The sequence below is a fragment of the Syngnathus scovelli genome, chromosome 14 (assembly GCF_024217435.2).
Source record: "Syngnathus scovelli strain Florida chromosome 14, RoL_Ssco_1.2, whole genome shotgun sequence".
NCBI lineage: Eukaryota > Metazoa > Chordata > Actinopteri > Syngnathiformes > Syngnathidae > Syngnathus > Syngnathus scovelli.
The window spans coordinates 15,370,492-15,395,000 of NC_090860.1; the positions used below are offsets into that span (position 1 = coordinate 15,370,492).

Sequence of the window (24,509 nt, forward strand, 5' to 3'; positions counted from 1 at the left end):
TGTCATTGCTTAAGGTAAGAAGTAGCCTAATAAGAACATATGATAAGAGTTATAATCAGAACATTTGTGTTGAAAGTAACAATTGCGTCAAATGCACAAATAATCATTGAACAATTCCAACCAGGACAATTTACTGGCAACTTGGCAGTCAGTGGCCTTGTCAAGAAGAACCTGAAGTTATCACCAGAACATTGGTGTTGAAAGAATTTGTAACAATTGTGTCAAGTGCACACATAATCATTGAACAATTCCAACCAGGACTTCACTCATGTCCCACAATTTACTGGCAACTTGGCAGTCAGTGGCCTTGTCAAGAAGAACCTGAGGCTGACAGTCTGAAAAGAACTGTCCCTGGACTTCCTCGACATCAGGGCTGCAGGCTAAATAGATTGACGTTTGAGCTCCTTGTTCAGGACTCTTGAACAAGCCCCAGGATAGCAGGTTGAATACAGGCTTGGCTATCACTGGGACACGGACATGCCGTCCGAGATTAGTCCTCACCATACCGGGAGACAGAGCGTTGACAGTCACCCCGCTCCCTTCCAGTCGGCGGGCCAGCTCACAGGTGAATAGCAAGTTGGCGAGTTTGCTGCGACTGTAGGCAAAAGCCTTGTCGTATTTCTGTTCACTCGTCAAGTCGTCAAAGTTGATGTCGCCGTGTTTGTAGAGTTTGGAGGAGACCACGACGATACGGCTGGGAGCGGATCGTTTCATGAGGTCCAGCAACAGGTGGGTGAGCAGGAAATGGCCCAGATGGTTGACCCCAAATTGCATCTCAAAGCCGTCCTCGGTTTTGCTGTACGGACACTGGTAGAGCCCTGCGTTATTTATCAGCACATCTAACCGAGGCTCTTCCTGCGCCGCAAAAGAGGGAATACTTGATGACCGCATGAAAAAAAAAAAAATCCTTCAGCGATCGCTTTTCCTGGTCCACAAAAGACAACATACAGCAATTAAAGAATACGTTGTACACATAAAGGTGTACGGACGTACGTACGGACGTACGTACGTACGTATATCAGTGGTCCCCAACCGCCAGGCCGCGGACCGGAAAGAGAAAAACGAACAAGAAGGACAGAAGCGATTACCGAAGTTTCTTCTGAGAACCAAGCTCAGTGCTCCCACTAATTCAACGTAATGGTGAGTTTGATTTGGATGTGGTTTATATTGGTTTTTGTGCCAGTCGTATCATTTCATCGTATTTATGATAAATGTAGGATTGATGTCGATCAATGTATTACTTCCTTCTACAAAAGCCGGTCCGCGGAAATATTTCTGACACCTGACACTGCTGTAAACGACTATCAACCGAGAATTACACCTAGTATCACTGTCTACTATTGTAATGCGGGAGAAGCCTCCGAGAAATGTGACGCAGCAACATGCAAAAGGTTGCACGCGAGCGAGCGAGCCAGCCAGCCGGTGTTTACGTGCAGGAATGTACACGTCGTATCGAAAGAAAAGAAGAGAAAAGAAAAGAATAGAAAAGAAAAGAAGGAGAGCGCTTTCACGCGGACGATGAAGACCTTGTTTATGCTCTGGCAGAAACTGCGTATCGAGCTAAGTGAGGCGAGGTCAAGCTCTTTGACCACCACGAGTTGGCTGTCAACACAAGTGTCTCGTCGGAGCTCTTGGGCTGTCTCCTCAGCACTCTTGACGTCCCTGCAAGCCATTATAACGCGGCCGCCGAGCTTCACAATCCCCGCGGTCGTGGCTCTTCCAATGCCGCTGTTGGCGCCGGTCACTATTACAGTCCTTCCACTCATCATATTTTATTTTCACTGTCACCACTTCATCAAAATGACGCCAGGACTGACGGACGGACGGACGGACGGACGGACGGACGAGCTGAGCTCCACGCAAAGCGCAATGTACTTCATTACCCACAGTTCATAGTGGGCTGCAAGGAGGAGTTGCCTTCAGGTCAGCTCGTAAATTACAAGCTCTCCACCTTAAAACGCCACAAACGTGTTATGAACGAATCAAATGTGCACAAATGTCCTTTTATTTCAAACGATCATATCACATGGAAAAAAAAAAAAAAAAAAAGATAACGAAATACCATCAAGTATCATGCCACTACTGGGGCGGGCAGGCGGGCACGTAGGACCACACACCTCATCAGATGTATGGGCAAAATTTCTTTTGAATTCAATTGTAGTTTCACGTGCTCGCGATGAAACAAAGGTCAAAAGCGTGCACGTGCACACAACAATACATAAGATCACGCTTCCCCTCAGAAGCTTTTACCACCAACACCCCTAGATTAAGCTTTGGAAGTCTTGATTGTTCGTAAAGACTCATATTTGTGTTCAAATATTTCCCACATACCGCGGACACACTCCACTATCATCTTTCGGTGTTTCAATACATTGGAAACCCGATTCGTCCAAACCAGGCAGCGAGGAGAGTCCACGTATTCCCACGTTCAAGTTTGTGTTTGCTCTCATGGAGAGAGAGAGAGAGAGAGAGAGAGAAAAGAAAAGAAATAAAGACCCATCTATCATCCAGCTAATAAAAAAATCAGCTACAACTGACATAATGTATGGTCTAGATGACAGCCATAGTCCCAGTGTGTCACTAACCCTGGGCCAAGATTGGCTGTGATAAATGGAGGCCGCGGGCGGCTCTGTATTCATTCTGCTGCATGCAGCTGCAACACGTCACTTTTTGGGCTTGACCCACATCTCAGCTCCATCAAATTTGCCAGCAGAAGGAGCCCTTGCACTTTGCACTACTGTAAAACATGAAGCGCAAGTCTTGCAATCAGATGTCACAGGATAGATACATTGCACGTGTAAAAAGCTCCTTGAACTTGAATCGGACTGTGTGCTGCCGGTTCCTCGCCCTGCACTTAAAGCAGCACTTGTCATTGGCATGCTTGTTTGTACCTGTAACCTGATGCAAATCCTGAGATTTGTTTGTTTATTTATTATTTATTCATCACTCTTATTTATTCATTGTTTGTGCCTTCTTGTTTTTATTTTTGTGTGTTCTTTACTTGTATGTAGTATATTGTGTACTATGTCTTGTCACCGTGGGATAGCAACGGGAACGTCATTTCGATTTCTTTGTGTGTCTTGGCATGTGAAGAAATTGACAATAAGGCAGACTTTGACTTTTTTGACTTTGACTTTTGAGCTGTTTGTTAGTCGATTCTACGAAAACAAAAGAGCACGGTAGATATTTTGCCCAAAGTGAGTGCTTCCCCTGAATCTGGTGCTCTTGTTCAGACAGATGACCTCAGGAAACCTCCCACTGGGGGACGTGTAATGTTTATGTCTTTTGACTTCAGTAGCTTTAGAAGTCAATTCTTCACAAATTTGAGCCCGGAGGAATTTGTCGACATCCCTCATTAATATCGACTCAAAGTACAGTTCACTGGAATTGACGGATTCCTCCAGAGGGAATCGTTGGATGGCCCATTTCCAACAATTGTACAGCATGCAAAACGCGCTTTCCGAAACATTGATACACAGCGCACGCTAATTTGAGGCCGAGCGTTTCATATCTCCTGGTCCGAAAAGAAGGAATTTTCGCCTCGTCTTGCAACATATCCTTCATGCTTGAAAAGACCGAGAGGTCGTGGGGAAATGGAAGCATGGTGAAAGTTGACTGGAACCAGCCAAAATATCAATGAGTCATTGCTACTGATTAACAGCCCCATCAACTCCAGATACTATCGTGCTCAGTGAGCCAATAAAAAAGTGCAATGATTCTCGCTTGGAGGTGATTTTTGCATGGCCATCAATGGACGATGACAAGGCCATTGCCACGCCGTAAACGGTGATGATACTTCCTGGGATTTGCTTTCCCGCATTTCGAACAGTTGGACGTGCGCTAGCTAATGTGAGCTATCCTCTGCGCGTAGCTAGCCAACAGAACAAATCTGCCGTTCGGGGCCACCGACAAAGCTGGTCGGTCGGGACGGCCTTTGTCACACGCAAGCAAAGCTGCGTCACTCAGCGCGCGCTTGCCAATATGGGAGGTTTGGATTGGAAAATCATGCCAAACTGTTCATATTCGCTCACGTTTGGGTCAGATCAGTGGACTGTTATCTGATTCCAAGTGGAGGTCTTTCTTTCTTTCACTCTATTAGTGCTGGTATGCGCAACCTCCGTGCCAATCCTCCCATGCTGCCACGCTGCGGCTTTGCGTGAACATATCTGATGTCATAACAAGTGGAGGGTGATGCTTGTGGAGGGAGGGAGGTTGGGAGGGAGGGAGACCTCACACATACATAATCGGCCACTTGAAAAACAAGGTTATGGCCGCCGCCATTATTTTTGGGAGATAATGTACCCTGTTTATTTCTGTATGCTTCGCCCCCAATTAATTCTTTCTCAATGTAGCCACACAGAAATGCGTGGCTACATTCCACCTAGTAGTAATGCTGAACACATTGTCACGAAAATGATTCAAAGCAAAGCGGTTCAGACAACGTATGGGAGATACATATCCGTACTATATTCTTTTTAAATTGACACCAAAGCACACTTAATACCAGTTGTGATTTTGGGTCCGACTGACAAAATAGTTGCCATATTTGCAGGCTTTTCCATGCTGTAATACAAGAATCAATTGAAAGTGGCAGCCTTTGTCTTGACACCGCACTTAATTGATGGAAATCTTGCTTGATGAATTTGTCCATGTCATGTGGATCACAGCAGGCCACGTCCACCTCCCCCCCCCCCCCCCCCCCCCCCTACTTCTTTATTCCTTGGGGAGAAAGCTGAATCAACACGTAAGCTTGACTCCCGTCAGGCCTCTCACACCAGCGAGCGGCGGCGGCAGAGGAGCAGGTGGAACAACTTGCCCACATTCTATGACTCTCCGGAGGAAGTGACACCGTGGCCCACAGAGGGGGATCTGGGGAACATGACTCTTTGTGGGGAACATTGGTGCATTTTCTCTCCCATACTGCCATCGATCCATCCCTAAATCCAGGCAGACAATCGATTGCGTCGAGTCACTTGATTGGACGTTTGGGCACTTTTCAGCTTTCTCATCTTTCCACGTGCAGTGGACTGGAGCGGTGGTTTTGGAAGCGGCCCACACGTGACAAGGCACGTGACCCCACCCACCGCTGGACGGACAGCTCACCGATGCAACTGAAGAAAGCAAAGGCCGAATGGTCGGCCGGCCGGTCGGCCGGCCGGCCGGCCGGCCGGCCGGCCTTCTAAATCTAAATAAACGTCTGCAACATCTGCGGATAGAGGCACGGGGAAGCTAGCAGCTTCTGCCACAGCCAGTGTGACCAGGCAGGGAACATATGACCAGAAGGTAAACATAGCAAACCACATGAGGTGGAGATGCAGCGTGTGCTTTGACCCATCAGGCAGAAGGATTCTGCGCTCTCCGCAGTCGAGCTCTGCCCTTGAAATCCACAGCTGTGTTTTCCCTCTGTTTGTTCCTCCACTCGCACGGAGCGGCTCTTCCCAACTGCGCGCTTTGTCACTTGGACATTACGGGCAAATTGTAAATTGCATCTCAATCGACGGCTCGCTCGGAATGAAAAGTGTCATTCGAGCGAGCAGTCAATCTAGCTCAGGTTGAGCGTGTGCAGCAAGGGGGCGCTCCGGTGATTTTCAGCTCCAAAGAATGATGAACGCTAAATGACAACTTTGAAAAGCCACCCTGTTGGAATGATTGAATCAAAATCAAAATGGCGCAGATCCCCAAGGAGATAGCGCCGGTTTTGTGCGAGCGAGCGGGCGGGCGGGCGGGCAGCTGCTTGCAATTGAGACGGACCGACCGGCTCTTTGCCAGGAATCTCCCCAGTGCCTGCCTCAAAAACATAACAGAGAGAACACAAGACATGAAGAAATCTGCTGGCTTTTGTGCATTTGGTGTACTTCATCACGACTTTTCTTTTGTTTTGGGAAGCTCAATGCGATTGCAGCGAGGTGCTGGAACTTGCAGACAGGCAGGCAGGCAGGCAGGCAGGCAGGCAGGCAGGCAGGCAGGCAGGCAGGCAGGCAGGCAGGCAGGCAGGCAAGCGGCATCTGTGGGGAGGATCGTCGTTCAAAGCACCCATACTTCATCCATTAGAACGAGAGAGACGTGTAGAATGTGGGCGAGTTAGGCTGGCTTGTTTTGGAAGGCAAAATATTGCAAGGTCCATTGTGACCGCAGCGTACGGGTCTGGACTCACAAAAGCACCATCCTTTTTATTGGCTGCTGCTTGACGTCTAACCATCTCCAACGTGTTGCTCGGGTGCAGGAGCACAGCAGCAGCTTCACAGAGATGGAAGAAGTTGACTGAGCTGCCCACTTTCTTCTGCTAATGTATAGCTGAGTTTGGAACCGGATAGCCCTGCTTTAACGTTCAAGCTGCAAGAGGCACTCGCAAACTCTCTCCTAGTTCATTTGAATAAAACAGCGCAAAGCAAAGCAAAGCAGTTTTCGGCATCGGGCCTAAATGTTTTCTTTAGGTTCTTAACAATGAAAATTGCTGCTTGGCAACATGCGGGAATGCAATCAGCTCCCCTAATTGTTGACGTTGCTGGACACGTCGTCCAAGTGATGCTGGAATCTCTTCCCTAAATTACTCAGCACACTGTATGGGCAGGGCAGGGCCGGGCAGGGCAGGGCAGGGAATGCTTTTCTTACACATGTCAATATTAGCTTGAGACATGACAATTTGACTGATGCTCACAATTGCGATGTTTTTTTTTTTTTCTTCTTCCTTTGCTTGTGCTCTTGGAACGAAATGCAGGCAACCTGAATGCCATTTTGTTTTGCTTTCATGCGGAATGGCCAGAGGACGTCATCTCACAAGCATAAAGGAAAGCTGAGAATCATGCAGCACTTGACCTGAGTGAGTGAGTGAGTGAGTGAGTGAGTGAGTGAGTGAGTGAGTGAGTGAGTGAGTGAGTGAGTGAGTGAGTGAGTGAGTGAGTGAGTGAGTGAGTGAGTGAGTGAGTGAGTGAGTGAGTGAGTGAGTGAGTGAGTGAGTGAGTGAGTGAGTGAGTGAGTGAGTGAGTGAGTGAGTGAGTGAGTGAGTGAGTGAGTGAGTGAGTGAGTGAGTGAGTGAGTGAGTGAGTGAGTGAGTGAGTGAGTGAGTGAGTGAGGCAGTGAGTGAGGCAGTGAGTGAGTGAGGCAGTGAGTGAGGCAGTGAGTGAGGCAGTGAGTGAGGCAGTGAGTGAGGCAGTGAGTGAGGCAGTGAGTGAGGCAGTGAGTGAGGCAGTGAGTGAGGCAGTGAGTGAGGCAGTGAGTGAGGCAGTGAGTGAGTGAGTTCCCATGCAAAGGCGACCAAAAGGCCATCTGTCCATTGGATGAACACATTCGATTGCTTTTTTGGCTTGTTGGGTGTGACTTGAAGGATTGCTCAAGTTGAAGACAGCAACATTGCTCTCAGTGTGCAGCGGCTATTTTCTTGTTTCCTGTCTGAAAACTGGGCTTGTATCCAAAGTTGCAATTTGATTTGATCGTATCCTGCCTGCACATTAGAGTTTATTTGTCTTTGTTTGTGTGTATTTTTCGGCCATCTTAGTCATTTCTTAGAATGAAGCGAGCCGGCCGGCCGACACGTTCCCATCTCGTTTTCTGCCAAGCGAGATGATTGATGAACGGACGAGTGGCTTCTTCCCCTCCGTCTGTAGAGCCCGGGACATTTGGAAGTCTGCAAATTGTTACGAAAACACTCGTTTGGCGAGCAGAAACATTGGGCTCACGTTCCCGATGCGGAACTCCGTTTACGAACACCAGGCAAGCGAATATAAGCAATCTCGGTCGGCAGTTCCAATGCTTTGGCCGAACCAAATGCTTTCAGATGACTTACGAGGAACGTCAAGCCATTTGCTCTTCGCTCCACGTCGCTTTCCCTCTCTATGTCATGATTCCGGTCTGATAGCATGGAGCGGACTTTGTTTTGACACTACTGTATCGGAATGGGGGTTTCCCCGCACAAGCCCTTTGAGTCAGTGGATATCAGAGGGCAGCAGATTTTGAGGGATCGGGACTGGACTGGACTGGACTGGACTGGACTGGACTGGACTGGACTGCGGTGCCAGTAGTAGAAAAATGCATGCGTTGACAATTGCCCATGTTGCAAGTGTCCATATGCCACCCCAAGTACAAGTGGACGTTTTGATGCCATTGTCTCAAGCGACCTGTGAAGGCAGGCAGGGAGGGGTACAGAGAGAAAGGATCAGTTGTAATGTTTGAGGGAATTTCACGTTGAAACGGTTAAATGTGATTAAAAAGATCCCTGCTGTGTGTTTATATCGCCGCATATGCTGCTGGCTCCTTTGGAGTGAGCGCCTAACTCTTTAAAGGGGAGGGGGGGGGGGGGGGCGCACCTGTGTTTTCATTGTCCTTGACACCCCTCGGGCGCCAGAGATCATTACTGCGCACAACTGCATCATAAATAAAGAAAGAAATAGTTCATCCGTTGAAATTCTTTGCGCATCGTTCACACGTTACCAACAACACAACAACAATACAGCATCAGAGCCGCGCGACTTGATTTGACAGCGTAGGAATGGTGAACGGCAAGCACACGGCAGTGAAAACTCCACCGCTTTGTCATAGTGATGAAAATAGTTACACCTGAAAAAAGGTGTCACTCACATTGGGCCGTTGTCAAATTGCAGCTTTCCAACAAGGATCAAAGTGAGCGATTCTTCTTTGGAGACCTGTTGACTTTCTGCCACTCAAACATGAAAGAAGGGAAAATGGATGCGGTCGTGCTTTCTGCTGTCGCTTGCCATCATGGCAGGCATAGGAGGAATACGTCTTCCCGTGAGTGACACAGAAAAGGGATTGATTTGGCGTTCCGAAGGTGAACACATCAAGGAGCCGGGACTTTTCACAAAGCAGATACGACGTATCGCCAATGACACATGACGTGAAGAGCTTTCGGATGTGGGCGGGCGCCTGGCCACGTGGCCGACCGACCGACCGACCGGCCACGTGGGCCTCCTGACCAAATTCCCGAGCGTCTCCTGCCTTTCATCCCAAGTGGCACGCACGGAGCTCGCTCCATAGTATGAGCCTTCTGATTGTTACTTAAGAGAAGTCAGCAAACAATTACTCAGCTTACAAAGAACCTGTTTTTCTCCTCCTCGATAGTGGACACGGCCTTTCATGATGGCTGGCACCGTCCATTTGACTTGGCGCAATGCTTTTTCAGCACATTGTTTGGTTGTGGTCAATTGGGCACTTCAGTGGCACTCACTTCCCTTCAAATAAACATCTACTTACTGTTTGCTAAGGCCAGAGCGTTTCAAAGGACGTGTAAAATAGGCAAAGGGAAAAAACCCTAACCCTATCAGAATGGAGCAAAAAAATGCAGGCTGAGCTGAGCTGAGCTTAGCTGAGCTGAGCTGAGCTTCTTAATCCTACGTGTCAGTGGCATTCAATGCACAGTCAGTCCCACGTTTCAAACAGTGGCTCACACAAAGAATGTCTTGTCAAAACACCAAGGTTTTAACACAAGCAAATTGCCGGACGGATGTTCAATAAGTGTCTTCCTCTGCGAGAAGCTGAGTAAGATGGAAACCAGGGCTGCTGAATTTCCTTGACGGGACTCTTGTTATCTGCCATTGTTGGATGTGTGTGTGTGTGGATTTCATCTAGGTACTGCACAAATGGATTGCTTTGAAATATCAGTCAAAGCCCAGCTGAAGACTTTTCTCCCTACGGATAGCCACGGCATGTGTATTTTGGTCGCTTGGCTCTCGTAGCAGAAAAAACAGATCAACTAGTGCCATTGTTTTCCTTGTGAAGGCACTTTGGAACAGATCCACAGAGGGGCTGGGCTGCCTGTCATCAGATCAGGCAAATGTCAGCAGTGCAACTCCCCCCGCCATCCTGCTCCTGCTCCTGCTCCTGCTCCTGCTCCTGCTCCTGCTCCTGCTCCTGCTCCTGCTCCTGCTCCTGCTCCTGCTCCTGCCCCTGCCCCTGCCCCTGCCCCTGCCCCTGCCCCTGCCCCTGCCCCTGCCCCTGCCCCTGCTCCTGCTCCTGCTCCTGCTCCTGCTCCTGCTCCTGCCCCTGCCCCTGCCCCTGCCCCTGCCCCTGCCCCTGCCCCTGCCCCTGCCCCTGCCCCTGCCCCTGCTCCTGCTCCTGCTCCTGCTCCTGCTCCTGCTCCTGCTCCTGCTCCTGCCCCTGCCCCTGCCCCTGCCCCTGCCCCTGCCCCTGCCCCTGCCTCTGCTCCTGCTCCTGCTCCTGCTCCTGCTCCTGCTCCTGCCCCTGCTCCTGCCCCTGCCCCTGCCCCTGCTCCTGCCCCTGCCCCTGCTCCTGCTCTGTGCTTGCTGCAGAGCCACAAAAGCAAGAAGGCTTGGCCAGCCGCCCGAGCGACTTCTCCACTACAAAGAAGTGCTTCCAACTTGTTTCCTGTTTAGACAAGGTCCTGAGTTAGGTATGCAATACGGAGCCCACCGCCAAATGCCGCTTCTGTCAGTGAGATTAGAGCAGCAACCAAATAAATAGACTTTAGCCACATACTACGTACACTGGACCTTTTCTGACGAGCGTCACGTGTCGCATTCCTTTGTGTCATCGCTGACTCTAATTCCATAATGTCTTGTACACGGTCTGCTCTCGGAAGGAGGATGAAACCGTGAGGACCCCCGTCGTCAACCTCACTCTGGCTCCTCTTGTTGTACTTCCATTTTTCCAAAAACATCCCCTCTGGAGCTTGAACGCCAGTCGCATCGGGCAAGTGGCTGGTCCGTTTCCTTTGGAGAGAGGAGCAACAATACCTACTACGTATTGTGCATATTTGCGACAAAATCCTTTTGCCTCACTGCAGCTCTTGCAATGCTCCCTTTCTACATTTGCACATTGAGGGGTTGAAAGAGCCAGCCCAAGGAGGTGTGTGGATTCACCAAACAACAGATAGGACCCCACGTGGCGAGAAAAAGGTCATCATTTGACGGAGCGCGCGCCGTACGAGGAGGTGAGCGTGGAATTTTCCACTGAGATTGATCACTTCAAGTGTGTTGAAGTTGTGCCCTGAGCAAACAGCCCATTTGTTTCATGTCAATATAGCTTCACTGTCCGACTTTGATCTCCAATATATCAGCCGAGTCCCGCTCCCACTGAGTCAAAGCTCAACTATTCACTCTTTCCACCACTTCCTGCTCAAATGCGCTGAGCTCCCTCCCTCCTTTCATGTCCTACTGTAAACACCTCCGACTCTGAAAGGCTGAAGAGAAATGAGCGCCAACGTGGATGACATTTCTCTGGAGTTGCCAACTGTCGCCAGCATGTGCCAATGTCGCCAGCATGCGCCAATGTCGCTTTTGCGGCCAATAGTGGTCGGCCGACCGTTCAAACGCTCTCAAAGGGTTTCTCTTGTTGCGATTTCGTTTTTCGAGTCTCCTCCACCCGGGCCGCTCCACCCGGGCCGCTCCATCCGGGCCGCTCCATCCACGTGCCGTGGGCTGATCCGGACTCCTCTGGATCTTCTGTTCATCACCGTTTCTGTTTTGTCCCTTAAGCTTACTGAGGACAAAACATCAGGGCGTGAGGAGGGAGGAACTGTCAAAGCTTATCTCAAGTGTCTCCGAGGTTTTGAAAGAACTGTTCCTTTCAAAGCCATCTCCTGAATGTCAACAGCAGTGCATCCATCTTCTTTGTCTTTGCTCCATGAATGAAGTCGAAATGTGGAGCGAGGCAAGGCCCCTTCCCTTTCCCCCACGGTGACTACGGTAAAAGCAAGCGCACGCAGGTTTGCTGTTGGTAAAAGAGCTGAAGCTATGCTTGCAAACACCGGGGGGAGCCGGCTGCAAAGTACCCAAGGCAGAGCGCTTTGATTTCCCAAATGTTCCTAATGAAACAGTTCTTATTTGACTAGGCAGCAGGGGAGGCGTGTTATTTTAGTGGCTATTGTGTTTGTTCCAGCCAAACTTTGATAGTGAAACCTCTGCTGTCTGTTAACTTTGGCAAGCCGTTGTGGGGATGCTTTTCCTGCGAATGGCTGTGCCTGGGCTGTCCACCACCCGCCAACTAAGGTCGTGGAGTTCCCCGCATCCACGGAAGGAGAAGAACAGGGAAGACATTGTGATGCATCTCGGGGCGAGAGCTTATCTCAAGTGTCTCCGAGGTTTTGAAAGAAAACACTTCAATGTGGGAGTTTTTGGCAAAGTGCGTCACCATGGCTCCGCTATAGAGTGGACGTGAATAAGCCGTGAAGGAGATTCCATCCGAGCGACCCCTTGCGCACATTTGTAACGCTACCAAGCGTTGCCTTCACGCTCCTCCCATGAACTCTGTGAAAACAGATTGCTGCGGTTTGCCAACCCGTGCATCCATGCGAGCGAGCGGTACGGCGCATCTCTCCCGCCCCTCCCATCTCGTCAGCAGCATTTACCACGATTGCCCGCACCTACGGCTCGTTTCCACACCTGCTCCCAGCTCGTCAGCAGCCATCTATAAAGGCCACGGCCGCTGTTCTGTTTCAGTCGCTTCCTACCTGTTGCCTGCCTGGCTGGCTGGCTGGCTGGCTGGCTGGCTGGCTGGCTGGCTGGCTGGCTGGCTGGCTGGCTGGCTGGCTGGCTGGCTGGCTGGCTGGCTGGCTGCCTGCCTGCCTGCCTGCCTGCCTGCCTGCCTGCCTGCCTGCCTGCCTGCCTGCCTGCCTGCTTGCCTGCCTGCCTGCCTGCCTGCCTGCCTGCCCGCCCGCCCGCCCGCCTGCCTGCCGGCCCACGCATGCTGTCTTTGTGCTATTTCAGGTGTCACGACGGCCCGCCCAGTCAGACCTTTGGAGTGGCAGCTGTAAAGCACGTCTGGCTGCCGTAGGAATGTGAGCTTGCCCTTGATACATGGAAGTCATTTTCCACGGAGAGCCGCTTTCACCTTCCTGACTTACTGTGATTGTGTAGTGCAAAACGGTGCACTTCCTTTCCTCTGTCACTGGAGGAAGTCCCCGCCGGGGTGTGTGTCAGTTCACCGGCCGTCCCGTCCATCCTGCCACCCTGCGTCTCACCCCGCCGGTGGGAAGCCATAAAAGTGTCTGTCAGCGGCGCAGAGCCACGTCTACTGTGCCTTAGCCTTTTACGGTCTCTTCCACTTCCATCCAGGATTCACTGAGGAGAGTCTCACTGAATGACATTTCCCTTAGGCCTCGGGGTAACGCCGAGGCCAGGGGAGAACCGGTTCCCTTGGGTAGTAACCAAAACGGCTCTGCAAATACAAAGCACGTTGCGAAGCCCGAAGTGCCCATTTTCAAATTGGCAATTGGCAGACACAAAGGAAGGGAAGCATGCGACGCAGACAGGACAGGACAGGACAGGACAGGACAGGACAGGACAGGACAGGACAGGACAAGTTGGGGCTACTAAGGATAGGCCAAAACATGTTTTGGCACTTGAATTGGGACTTCAGAGACCATTGTTTTTGTCCCCTCTTTTGGTTTGTGCGTTTGTCTTTCTGATGGCCCACAAATAGATTGCTTGCTCACTGGTGACCATTGTTTCTTTCAACGGTGCATTGGGAAAAGCCCACTAACTTGGTCCGAGAGTGGCCGTTGCTCATTTCATCCAGCCAGCATTTACGCATGCTGTCAAAACCTGCTCATTCTATTGTGCACTTGAATCGACTTCCCTTGCACTATCAAAAGAGTACAGTACCTTTGGCAAAAGCCGAGCTCATCCACGTGGTCCCGCTATTCCTGGCGTGGACTCTGATTGTCAACTACCTGAACCGCATTTGTCATGCGTGGCATATCCGAGGCAATCCCACACGACTCACAATCAGAGTAGTGTGGGATTGCCTCGCTGCTCATTTGGTTGCTTTGTGTGTGCGTGTGTGTGCGGGTGTGTGTGTGCTTGCTTGTCAGCAGCAGCAGCAGCAGCAGCAGCAGCAGCAGCAGCGTGTCTGTCTGGACGAGCTGTGCCATATGCCAAACAAGAACAAGGGTGTTTTGAAAGCAGGTTTGTGTCACGTACACCGTCCATCCCCTGCCATATTGAGCTGACCAGCTGTGTGTGTGTGTGTGTGTGTGTGCGTGTGTGTGTGCGCGTGTGTGTTTTCCTGGCTACTATGGCCGATGCTGACAGACTGATTAGTTCCTGCCTATAAGAGAAATGCAGAGTAGCTCGCTGAGCATCCGCACTGGAGCGACAGCTTTCCTCCTCCTCCTCCTCCTCCTCCTCCTCCTCCCATGCCAACATACACACGTTTATATCACTTGTTTACATGTGTAATTTCCCTTCAGGCTTGGCGGGGGCAATTCAATGAGCACTTTTACCTTACCGATGATGAGCTCACCGCGTCGTCCTATACTGGGATATACATTTTAGCCCAATGGCATTCTTCTGATGATATTCTGCTCTCGTGATGATTGTTTATTGAAGTCAAGCAAGCTCAGACTCAAGCAGTTACAGTAAAATATTTTATTCCAAAATGATTATTTGTTCTGAAAATAAGATCCAGTGATATATAGAAGAAGAAGAAAAAAACAAATCAATAATTAGATTAAAGTGCAAAAATACATTTCTGATAATGCATTTGTACAAAAGTTGGAATGTTCCATTGAAATTGGGGGGGGGGTGGGTGAACTGTGCTAAGATGGCTTTGATCATCCTGCCTTGCAGAAAAAATGGTGGGACCTTGTCTTTGGACTACAAGTTTCTGCAGTTTTTGAAATTGCATTGCTATTTCACATTCCACATAGCCACTGGGGGTCTCTGTTAAGACAACGCTCATAACTATTCATGGACTTGTTCACAAAGGCTTCTTTTTGTATCTAGTAAGAAATTGCTGGTGAAAGGCTTCATCCTTGAGCAGAGCAGCGTTCCCACACACGAGGATGGAAGAATCTCCTACCAGCAAGTCTTTGGTTGATTATGCTATTTGGTCATAGTGAAGCGTATACATGGTCCTGTCCCTTCCATCCTTCCATGGTCCTGTCCCTTCCTTCCATGGTCCTGTCCCTTCCTTCCTTCCTTCCTTCCTTCCATGGTCCTGTCCCTTCCTCCCTCCCTCCCTTCCTTCCTTCCTTCCTCCCTTCCTCCCTTGAAGCATCACTTCATCTTGGCTGGCTTGACTTCCTTGACTTGCATGTGTAAGGTTTTGTGGACAGCCAGTGTCCGCGACTGACAGAAGCCTTTGCCACATTCCTGACACTTGAAGGGCTTTTCTTTGGAATGAATGTACCTGGTGGAGAAGAGGACACACAACAGTGCAGTGTTAGCAAGAAGGAAGAGCACCTGACCCAAACGTGAGGCAGTCTTCATCATTTTGGTCACTCACTTCCTGATGCTGGTTTTGTGTGAAACCCATTTCTACATTTTGAACAAACGCATCATTTGTCTGTCACAACTATCAAAGAGTCAAATAAGACTATATTCAACGCAATACAAACATGTCGAAGAAATGAATCGAAATATGGAAAAGACATGAACTTGAGGTGGTCAGAACATCTGCGACGCTAAAGCACCCCGTGCCCAAGTCAGTCGTTCGTATCGAAATATCAAATCAACATATGGAAAATTTCAAAGGCACGCTCTCATGGCATCAGACGCGTTTCATCGTCCTTTACCATGTATACGTATTTTTGTGAACGCAACTGTTTACTATCCGCCTTCTGCAGCCCAACTGACTGACGGGCGAGCCCATTTGAAGATGGTTGGGAGTTTACCGACACAACGTCGTCGTTGAAAAGCATCATGAACTGCCTGCCGGGGACCACCAGCACCACAGGTAGTAGATAATAGCGCAACATTAAGAGCACCCACCCCATTTGCCCTTTACCCTTCGATAAACAAACAAATAAATAACCAACCGAATAATCAATAAATTTGTCGGCTATAATAATCATATCCAATTGCTTCATTTGAAACGGAACATCATTGAGCTGTGATAAATGTAGCAGAGGAGTCATTGAGCGTTTTGTTGAATGCATTGTTGCTATTGTGCCGAGGAACCTCGCACTGCACGGCAGGGCAGGGCAGGGCAGGGCACGGCAGGGCAGGGCACGGCAGGGCACGGCACGGCACGGCACACCTACACTTTCGATTCCTTAATGCTCCCCACTAAATACTTTTCATTCTGGTCCAAGGCCATTAACTTGTTGTTACATGCCAAATGATTTGTGATACAAGGAATGAAATGCTATCAAATCATTGATAAGAAGAATTTGGGTTTTGCCATTCCCTACCTCCCAATTGTTTCCGGAGGGAGGCAACATGTATGGCTGCTTACTTGTCCATTCCAATGCACTTTTCAACATACGCTAGCTAGCTGAGAACTTGCTCGTGTGAGGCTGAAGGCTGGCTCTCCTGTTTCTTAACACTGCCCAAACATGTCCTGCTGAGATGAGAGTGCAGCTTCAAACTAAGAGCACAGCATACTTTCTCACCTGTGGTCTCGGAGGTGGTCCTGCCTTCTGAAGGCTTTGTGGCAGATGTCGCAAGTGTACGGCCTCTCGTCCGTGTGCGTCCTCTCGTGGATCAACAGATTGTAGGATTTGGTGAAATGGCGCCCGCAGAATTTGCACACAAACTCTTTTTTGGTCTTGGAGGGCAAGCGGCCTCGACCGGACTTGCGCTCCGGGTAAGCCAGCTTGCTCACATCCAGGAGGCACCCGAGGCCACTTGGCTCCGAGTGGTGAGATGAAGCTGCGGCCGCGGCGGCGGCTGCGGCGGCGGCGGCGGCGACCCCCGACATGCTCAGGTCTTCCGCCTTCAGATGATCCTCCTGGGTGGCCGCCGTGGCCAGGTTGGCAAAGTCAAAGCGAGGTTTGCTCTTTGAGCTCTGCGTGCCACCGGCCGAGTCCTGCTTGGGCTGCAGCTGATAAGGGAAGAGAGGGATGGAGGCCAGAGAAGAGAGGTGGACAGGCAGTTTGGCGCAGCGGGGCATAGCCACGGGCAGGTAGCCCGGGCTCCATTGGTGAAGCTGAACGGCATGCAGGGCGCTGAAGCTGTAGATGCTGTGCAAGTGCTCTGTTGGGAGCTGAAGGCCCGTGGAGCTCTGGAGAAGGGAATAGTTAGCCAGCTGCAGCCATGGGTGAAGAGGGACAGGAGCTGCCAGAGTCTTGCTGCCCATGGTGCGGTCTGGAACACACACACGCACACACACACACACACACACACACACACACACACACACACACACACACACACACACACACACACACAACACGTTGTTGTCCCATTAGCTCAAGTTCTTTTCATTCCGTTTGCAAGGAGAGTTATTCCTCCCTGATCCTGATCACAACTTTACAAGCAACCCTGGTGGTCAAAATCAAAGCAAGAAATAGATGTGACAAATGGTAAAGAATACCAATCGGCAGCACAAAGACAGGCGTAAATGTGTCAGAGAGAAATGGAGAAGAGCGCGTGTGTGCACGTGTGTCTTTCCTGTTCCCGCAAACGTGCCCGGAGCTGTCCGAGAGAATGGCAACATTCAGCACGAGCCCGTGAGCTGTTAAATCACGTTTGATAAGCAGGAATAACAAGACAACAATGTATCTTTGTTTTACTCAGCCTATGACTGACAGCGAGCAGAGCAGAGCAGAGCAGAGCAGAGCAGAGCAGAGCAGAGCAGAGCAGAGCAGAGCAGAGCAGAGCAGAGCAGAGCGGCTCCCGAGTGGCTCCCGAGCGGCTCCCGAGCGGCTCCCGAGCGGCTCCAGAGCGGCTCCAGAGCGGCTCCCGAGCGGCTCCCGAGCGGCTCCCGAGCGGCTCCCAATCTGCTCCCGCTACCCTGAAGCAGAACTTTGTGAAGTTGAGCAAAGTTTCTCCAAGGCTGGCTTGGGACAGATTAAAGTGAAATGAGATTGAGGCCAACCGGTGTGTCATCAGGTCAAAGTACGACCTCGTTAAGCACGTCTCGCTAGTACTAATAACAACAAGAATACTAATGAGAAGAAAAAGAATGTGGAAGACTGGCTCATGACTGGAGTAGTTGTAATGAGGAGCAGTGAAGCTGAAAGAGCCCCCCTGCCGTGCGTCCCTTTCTGATCATGACGCAGAAGTAATTGACTTTTACTCATGAGGTCATTAGAGGATAGATAGCTAGCTAGCTAGCTAGCTAGATAGACGTGCTCTGCCGCTGAGGCTCTCTCTCCTCACCTTTAACCCTTTCATGTGTGCATATCAGGGAAAGGCATGCGAATGGATCTGCCTCACTTTAAGGCCAGACCGTTAGATTCAGCACCTCGCGCTTTGACTGAGACGCACGCTGCTTCTCACCTCCGTGTAAATGTGATCAGACTCAAACTACAACCCCCATGCCAGAGTCACACACATCATCATGAACACCCTTCTTACTCTTATTACTTTGAAAATGTCAAGTAATACGACAAATAATTGGGTATTTTTTCTTCAGGACTTTGGAGATGATTGTTTTCAAGGCAAATTACTCAAGCGAGATCAGACCTTTTTTCTTCGGCATTGCTTTTAACGTGCATGGCCTGCCTCAGTACTCTATTGGATTCGGCTTGATTAAAGCGACAGCATCGTCAATTAGTAAAAGCAGGTAGGGCGTCAAGCTCCATGCACAAAAGGTGTCTTTGGATGTAATGTCAAGGCTCTCTGCCTTTCTCTTTTATTCAGTCTGCGCTAATTGTTCTACTTGTTAAATGTTGCCTCACAAAGCAGGTGTTGTAAAAAGCCAATGGATCTTATTGGCAACACTCTGCAGGATGCAAACTACCCATGGGAACTACATTTTGGGGAAGAATTGGCTTGTAAAGAGTTGCAAAGTCTCAATGAGTAACTGAGTGCAATTTGTGAGTGTCAAATTGCCTTGGCCCACACTGCTCTTGTTGTAACTGCCATTGGTGTTTTGTTTGTTTCAAAACAAAAGAGGGGACTTACCAAGAAAAGAAAGCCCAGGTCCTGCCGTTTGCGTGGCGTTTGTAGAAGCCTGCAGATGCGATGTGCTGAAACGTGACTTTTAATAAGGCCACAGCATGTTTGCTCCTCTCAGTTGGCCGTGAGATGCGTCGGCGGGCGCTGGCTGACAAGGCACGGCGGTGAGTGTTGATGCTGCTGGTGCTGGTGCCGGTGCCGGTGCTGGTGCTGCTGCTGGTGCTGGTGCTGCTGGTGCCGGTGCTGGTGCCGGTGCTGGTGCCAGCGCTGGTGCAGCTTCATTCGCTCCTTGGCACGCTTCTCCTCCTTCACTGAGTGGCCTGCGTCTCCCTCTCTCTCTCTCTTTATTGCGCAGAGTGAAGCGCTCCCTCCGACTTGCGCGTACGTCACTCAGCCAACCACATCCAACACAGAGCAGAGGTGCGCTCAACTCCCTCCCTCCCTCCCTCCCTCCCTCCACCTGAGCCCCAACACTTCTCACAAAAGGCTTCAAGGGGTGGGCAACTTGCTCGCACGGACAAGAGAGAGAGAGCCCTTGACCCTTGGCCCGTCGACTGCCTGGACAAGAGAGCGAGCGAGCGAGCCCTTGACCCTTACGTAGACCAAATAAAAAGAGAGAAGCAGACGCTGGTGGCCTCCCCACCACTGGAGAAAAGAGAAATTCCCCACTTCTTCCCGTAGGACTTCTTACGTCCGTCCGTGTGTTGCCCGTGTTTTGAGGTCATTTTGTTACGGTTGAAAACCAAACTTGCACGTGAGCTGCAGGTCTCTCACACTCTTATCTTTCTACAAGGAGTGTCTGCAGATTTAATGGCAAAGCCTCGGTTCTTGGCCATGCAATTGAATGGTTCTGATTTGAACTTTGAATGGATTTTTCTCTTGCCTTTGCTAAAAGCCGCCTGGCCAATGATTGCTTGCCATCACATTTGTTTGCTTGCGCATTTGCAGCGGCCGTCACCTGCCGTCAGCCAGCCGCTGCAAATGTGTCCTTTCACGATTGCCTGAAACCAAAGAGGGTGTGTGGACTTGCATAAGTTAACTCACGACTTGTGCTGCTGCTGCTGCTGCTGCTCCTTTTGATTTGGACAAATGCAAAGTTACAAGCAGGTGCATGCTCGCAGACGCTGGTGCAACGTCTCCATCTGACCTGAGCTCCGACTTTAAGCACGATGCCACTTCTACCTGCTTCTGATTGCCTGAGCTCTTATGAATGGATTGCATTTGTTCTTAACTACATTCTGCTTATAGTAGCTTTTATTTTTGAGTGGATGAGTGGAGAAATGATCAAAAGCTCTCAGACTGAGAGCCAATTGGCAAGTTGGCAGGCCCAAAAGTTGGGAAAGGCTGGAGTCCGGCCGTCCGTGCGTGCGTGCGTGCGTGCGTGCGTCCGTCAGTCCGCTCTGTTGCATTACATCCGTGCACAGTGACTGCCCTCTACTGGTGGCCTACTGACACTTGGAATCGGAGACTGATCTGACACCAATCTCCCCTTGTCGAGTCATGCCGGTGGATTTCTTTCTTTCTTTCTTTCTTTCTTTCTTTCTTTCTTTCTTTCTTTCTTTCTTTCTTTCTTTCTTTCTTTCTTTCTTTCTTTCTTTCTTTCTTTCTTTCTTTCTTTCTTTCTTTCTTTCTTTCTTTCTTTCTTTCTTTCTTTCTTTCTTGCATCGATATTTTTATCAAAGGCTTTCGAACTGGACTGAGAATCAAAGTGACTTGAAGAAAGTAAGTTTAGTGCAATGAGCATTTGAAATGTTAGCGAATTCCAGCTAAGCGCTGGTGAATGAAGACTGATAGCTTAAAGTAAGCACTGCGGCAGTCTTGGTTTACGCAAGCCCTCAGGAGCACCATATTCCTCCGTCCCTCCCTCCCTCCCTCCCTCCCTCCGTCCAGAGAAACAACACATCCCAACTTGAAGCTGAGCCGCTTCCAGATGTGCATGTGACTTTCAGATTATCTCACACTGCATCGATCCTATGAAAGGAAGGAATACCACAGGCTTAAAACTGCTGGATTTCAAATTGGACCCAAAACAACCCAATTCCTTGTTTTCTTTTTTTTCTTTTTCTGTCTTGAAAAGAGTCCATGGATGGTTCCCCAAATGGAGTTATTTTTAAGACAGCCAGCATCTTTAACTGTGAATTCAGCAAGTCCCAAAGGTCTCCTAAAGCTTTACGTACTTGGATCGTCAATATTATGACGGTTGGAGACACTTGTGAAAATGAAATGAACACAAAGTCTCTCTCTCGCAAGGACGCACGCACGCAACACACCTCCCCACTGGCTGGAGCACACGCATTGCTTTTTGGCCTAGAGCCTATTGGAACGTGCATCAAATGTGTTCCAGACCATAAGTGTTTGTAAAGGCCAGGTCTTGTAAATGTTCAAATATTGTGACATGAGAAAAAGTGTTGGCCAAAACATATGCTTTGTATTTTCAAGTTGAAAACATCAGACAGAAAGGCACGCAATGCTTCTATTTGTGGTGGGAAAATGGAAATGTGAAAATATTTTTCGCATGTCACACACCTTTTTACTACTGTTCTGTGCTATGGGGGCTCATCTTAAACAAGGGCTTGATGATGCAGCATATCACTCAGCGTATGGCTCGCATTCAGTAAACGCTTCCACGTGTGTGTGTGTGGGGGGGGGGGTGCGTGTGTGTCTGTGTGGGTGTGCGCGTGCGCCTGCGCGTGTGTGTGAGAAGAGAAAACGGAAAACACCAGCGCGTAGGTGGTGCTTAGGCACGGCACTTCCACTGTTCATTTGAGTGCTGACAAAAGATGACAATGAAAAGTGAATCATTTCTTGGGAGTGTTCCAAGTGGCGCTGGCCACACTGTTGAGCCTCTGTCATTTGAACAGCACCATCACTCAGGGATTCCAAGTGAGAAAGAGGGAGCGAGTTTGGAAGCGGACACACGCCATCCATCCATCCATCCATCCATCCATCCATCCATCCATCCATCCATCCATCCATCCATCCATCCATCCATCCATCCATCCATCCATCCATCCATCCATCCATCCATCCATCCATCCATCCATCCATCCATCCATCCATCCATCCATCCATCCATCCATCCATCCATCCATCCATCCCTCCCTCCCTCCCTCCCTCCCTCCCTCCCTCCCTCCATCCATCCCATGTTCAATTTGCAGTCAGTGCTTGGTAGCGCGAGTCAGTGCACTACTCCTCGGTGCACTGCTCCTGTCACATCTGCAAGCTCCTCTTGTGCTGCTTGGAAGCCAGGTGCCATTGGAGTCCAGTGCACCATTTCCTCAGTGATTGGAAGGCCAAAGAGATTTGTTCATCCATCAAACAACTTTAATCATTGACAGCGGCTGGCTCAATTTTGCACAATTAGACTGTCAATTGTCCAAAATGGAGGCAGATGGAATAGGCGCGCACGGCTAAGGCCACTTTGAATGGAAATGGTTTGGTTGTGCCGAGCACTCCTCCTCCATATTTTAGATGTCCATTTTGGAGTGGCGACTGCCAATAGAAGCTAGCAGTCAAACAAAAACATTCAAATACTACATGTGTTTTCCAGTGAGTGCCATTGCCCAAAACACAAATCTATTTTCATATCGTGACTCGCATTGAAAATGCGGCCGCCGGGTGTGAAACCATACTAAGCCTTCTTCTTTTACAAGCATTTTCAAAACAACAGCAACACTGAGGAGTTTTTAACTGCTGCAGGTGCTTTGGCACGGGAAACAGAGCTGTGATGCTTTGGGATCTGCAAATAAAACTCCAAAGCGTGCATGTGCAAATGGGTACGTACACAAACAAGAGCGCTGGGTCCAAGACAGCTGCAGCTGGCTGGCTGGCTGGCTGGCTGGCTGCATGTGGCAAGTTCAAGGCCTGAGGTACTAACAGCACGACCGCCTTTCACCTTCCATACATGTCAACTAAAAAGATCCCAAAATATGAAAAATGTCGAGTGTCCATGCTTTTGCCCAGTGTCGTTAAAGGTCAAGTTGATGGTTTTGGCCATGAGCACAGTGCATGATGAACAAGTTCCCTTTCCTGCTGTTTTGCAGCTGCAGCCCAACCGAGCCACGGCCGGCTCTTCGGCCACTCAACCTTTGTACTCCAGAAGGATCCCATCAGCAGCAGCGGGTGAGCCTGCCCGCCTGCCCGCCTGCCCGCCTGCCCGCCTGCCCGCCTGCCCGCCTGCCCGCCTGCCCGCCTGCCTGCCTGCCTTGACAGCCAAAAACACGAGGGGAGGAGATTGGTTGAGGAAGGTTAGGTGGGAGAGCGAAATAAGAGGATATGACCATATGTACGTATGTTCTCTGGGTGTGTACATGCTTGCTGCTGAGCCAATTGCATTAATGCCAATTGCATTAATGCCATTGCAAAGTGGCAAAATGTCATAAATGGGCTATGGTTCAATCACAAATACAATTTGGTAAAAAGGTAGAAGAAAAGGAGTACGAGCATACTACAAAAACAAGCCCTGGCCTGGCTGGACACTTCATGGAACGTGGCAATGGTCCATGGAATGCCGTTTCAAGCTTCCACATCTGGAAGGAACACAAAACCTGGTTCCTAATTTTATAATGATGATGTCAGAGAGAATACACATTATTAGGATGAGGAGCCAAGTCACCCCCCCCCCATCGTTTTTTTTTCTCCTCCCTCTCCTCCCTCCCTCCCTCCCTCTCCTCTCTTTTTTCATGTTCCTTTTTACAGCCCTTTTGGGGGGACCAGCTCCACAGAAATATTTCAACACTCATATGCTACACTTTCCTATGGGAAAAGATGATGATGACGATGATGATTAGACAAAAGCATTGAATCAAACTAGTTGTTTAGCTTGGGTCTTGAAAGACACTTACATTACATTTCCATGTTAATGTCGGGAAATAAATATCAAGGGTGGAAATAAGCAATTCCGCATGGCTATTATTTTGCACCTCATTATTGAAGAGCAAAATTGAGACGCCAAGGCATCTGTCGTCAAATTATCAGAGGAAAAAGAAGCAGCGCCACAAGGTTTGCTGAGCTCACGTCAACGACACGTCACCTGGTCACCAGGCCGGGCCGGGCCGGGCCGGGCAGGCCAGGCCCTGTCGGTGCAGGCCACAAAGCGTCTGAGACCGGCTCAATAATAAAGTGAGTGATCATTTGATACACTCTACATGTATCCGTATTTCAGTGACATGACACAGAGAGAAAGCGACATACAGTAGATTAGCAGACAGACGGAGCGAGGGAGGGAGGGAGGGAGGGAGGACTATCATCCGTTCAAATTGTGATGCTGAAAGGTAATAATTGCTTCAAGGCACTCAGACGGCTGTTGTTATTGTACGGTTACATCGTCCTTTCAATTCGAAGCAGATGACCAATAACGATAGAGCACAGAGGCAAATGAGTCACGTCACAGGTGTGAGATTGGATAAAAGGCACTTGAACGCAAACGGCAGCTGAACGGCAACTTGGGCCTTGCGGGCAGCTTAAGTCTTGAGCTCAGACGTTTCACTTAATGACTGACTCATTTAACTGCAATGTTGCTGTTATAAAACACAAAGAGTTGTTGCTGGTCAAGCCACAAAAGCAACGAGACAAGTGTTCATGATGTCACCTTTTTAAAAGCTTGCTCTATTTCATTATCTATGAGACAGCTTTGGTCTTGCTTGAATAATGACTCTGGAAACATGTTTCAACCATTAGTTTGTAGTGGAAAAAGTGCACATCTGGCATATCCCCGAGGCTCAAAGTTGCATTTTAAGTATTGGAAGTCAT

The 24,509-nt window shown here is 49.5% G+C and overlaps 2 protein-coding genes and 1 long non-coding RNA gene across 3 annotated transcripts; 1 reads left to right on the forward strand and 2 right to left on the reverse strand.

Annotated features, from left to right (window-relative positions):
* Window positions 1-237: 237 nt before the first annotated feature.
* Window positions 238-1,887, reverse strand: LOC125981186 (retinol dehydrogenase 14). The gene is made up of 2 exons (XM_049741065.2): window positions 1,527-1,887; window positions 238-855 (listed from the first exon to the last, which is right to left on the reverse strand). The coding sequence occupies exons 1-2, from the start codon at window positions 1,767-1,769 to the stop codon at window positions 238-240; spliced, it is 861 nt and encodes a 286-aa protein (XP_049597022.1). The 5' UTR covers window positions 1,770-1,887.
* On the forward strand, window positions 852-14,472 carry LOC125981190 (uncharacterized). Its single transcript, XR_007485855.2, has 4 exons — window positions 852-1,140; window positions 10,757-10,903; window positions 13,787-13,877; window positions 14,004-14,472. It is a non-coding gene; the product is annotated as an uncharacterized lncRNA (long non-coding RNA).
* On the reverse strand, window positions 14,325-19,169 carry osr1 (odd-skipped related transcription factor 1). Its single transcript, XM_049741066.1, has 3 exons — window positions 18,765-19,169; window positions 16,307-17,000; window positions 14,325-15,102 (listed from the first exon to the last, which is right to left on the reverse strand). The coding sequence occupies exons 2-3, from the start codon at window positions 16,990-16,992 to the stop codon at window positions 14,970-14,972; spliced, it is 819 nt and encodes a 272-aa protein (XP_049597023.1). The 5' UTR covers window positions 16,993-17,000; window positions 18,765-19,169; the 3' UTR covers window positions 14,325-14,969.
* Between the last annotated feature and the right edge of the window lie 5,340 nt (window positions 19,170-24,509).

Bases quoted from the DNA above. Each gene is read 5' to 3' on its own strand.
- LOC125981186 (XM_049741065.2), bottom strand. From the start codon at position 1,769: ATGATGAGTGGAAGGACTGTAATAGTGACCGGCGCCAACAGCGGCATT. The intron at 856-1,526 runs GTCTTCATCGTC...TTTGCGGCGCAG, and splicing joins TCTGCCAGAGCATAAACAAG to GAAGAGCCTCGGTTAGATGT.
- osr1 (XM_049741066.1), bottom strand. From the start codon at position 16,992: ATGGGCAGCAAGACTCTGGCAGCTCCTGTCCCTCTTCACCCATGGCTG. The intron at 15,103-16,306 runs GTGAGAAAGTAT...CTTCTCCACCAG, and splicing joins GACCACCTCCGAGACCACAG to GTACATTCATTCCAAAGAAA.